General features: G+C 43.0%; 1 protein-coding gene across 1 annotated transcript in view; it reads right to left on the bottom strand.

Moving 5' to 3' along the window:
- Window positions 1-145: 145 nt before the first annotated feature.
- The window catches only part of mkrn1 (makorin ring finger protein 1), a 16,162-nt gene continuing 15,208 nt past the window's right edge, over window positions 146-1,099 (bottom strand). The window contains exons 7-8 of the mRNA XM_015390033.1: window positions 926-1,070; window positions 146-856 (exon numbers count right to left, since the gene is read on the bottom strand). Of these exons, the coding sequence (XP_015245519.1) occupies window positions 650-856; window positions 926-1,070 (352 nt within the window). The 3' untranslated portion in view covers window positions 146-649. The remainder of the gene's footprint in view (window positions 857-925; window positions 1,071-1,099) is intronic.

The raw sequence follows: 1,099 nt of genomic DNA, 5'->3' as shown, positions 1-1,099 counted from the left end.
GCTGTTGATCAAATAAAAATCTGAATTTTTTCTTGTAAAAGCACTGCTTTGCTTCGCTTTAGAGAAGCCTAACCTGAACAGTCCATCATCATGACTGGATTTTAACCACAGACACGCTAAACTAAAGCAGCAGACCACACCAACGCAGCAGGAAGTGGTAATGGTAAATTTATTAAACATCAGCAGCTTTTATTAACAGACGGAAAAGAAGTCCCGGCCTTCAACAACCATTTGTAAAATCATACAACATGCCCATCTGAGTTACAGTAAACGGTGCTGAGAAAGTTTGGGTGCAGAGTCTCAGAATTATGTACAAATACCTGGATAAAGAAGTCAAATCCACGAACAAACTGGACAAAGTTTCTGCAATATCTCCACACTGTTACTTTAATTAGCTTTTATATCGACTTATTTTTGTCCTTTTGTATTTTAATAAACCACACAGGAAAACTCACAAAGATAGAGGTCTATAAAATGTTTAGCACGAGCGCACAGAGGTGGATTTTTTTAAAGTTTTTATAAGTTCATTTATTGATGGCCTGCTTAAAGGCACTGCCACAATACAGGGGGAAGCTACTGTCCATCACTCACGAGACAGTCCATTCTAATGGCTAGAATATATGGGTAGTGGTGATTAAGGAGGGAGCCGCTATAGGTAAATCTCATAGAAATCATCTAGTTCCTCATGAAACAAGTCCCATTCGTCCTCTGAATCCGTCACTTCGTCGTCGGTTCCTGCTGCGAGCAGCATGAGAAGCATTTCACTCAGCTCGAACGTCACCATCTCCTCATCGTCGTTGTCAAAGGAGTCTGCGCTCTCATCGAAGATGTCCCACAGTGGCGTCCGCCTCGAGTTCTAAGAAACGGAACAGTTATTACGACGCGTCATCAGGCTGGTAGAAGAAAGTAAAATGTGAGGCATTACCCGGTTCCTGTTGTTGGAGCCAGTCTGTCTTCTCTGGGGCTGAGCTTCCTCTAGACGTCCATCAGGGAAGGCGTGTTTGTAGAAGCAGTTGGAGCCGAAAGGACAAGTTCCACGGCCCTCATCAAAATATCGACATGGTTTACTCCTGGAGGCAAGAAAATAAAGATGGCCACT

This window comes from Cyprinodon variegatus, unplaced genomic scaffold (genome assembly GCF_000732505.1).
Source record: "Cyprinodon variegatus isolate N-32 unplaced genomic scaffold, C_variegatus-1.0 Scaffold483, whole genome shotgun sequence".
Lineage (NCBI taxonomy): Eukaryota > Metazoa > Chordata > Actinopteri > Cyprinodontiformes > Cyprinodontidae > Cyprinodon > Cyprinodon variegatus.
The sequence above is the reverse complement of the archived record's forward strand: the minus strand, read 5'-3'. Positions and strand labels throughout refer to the sequence as shown.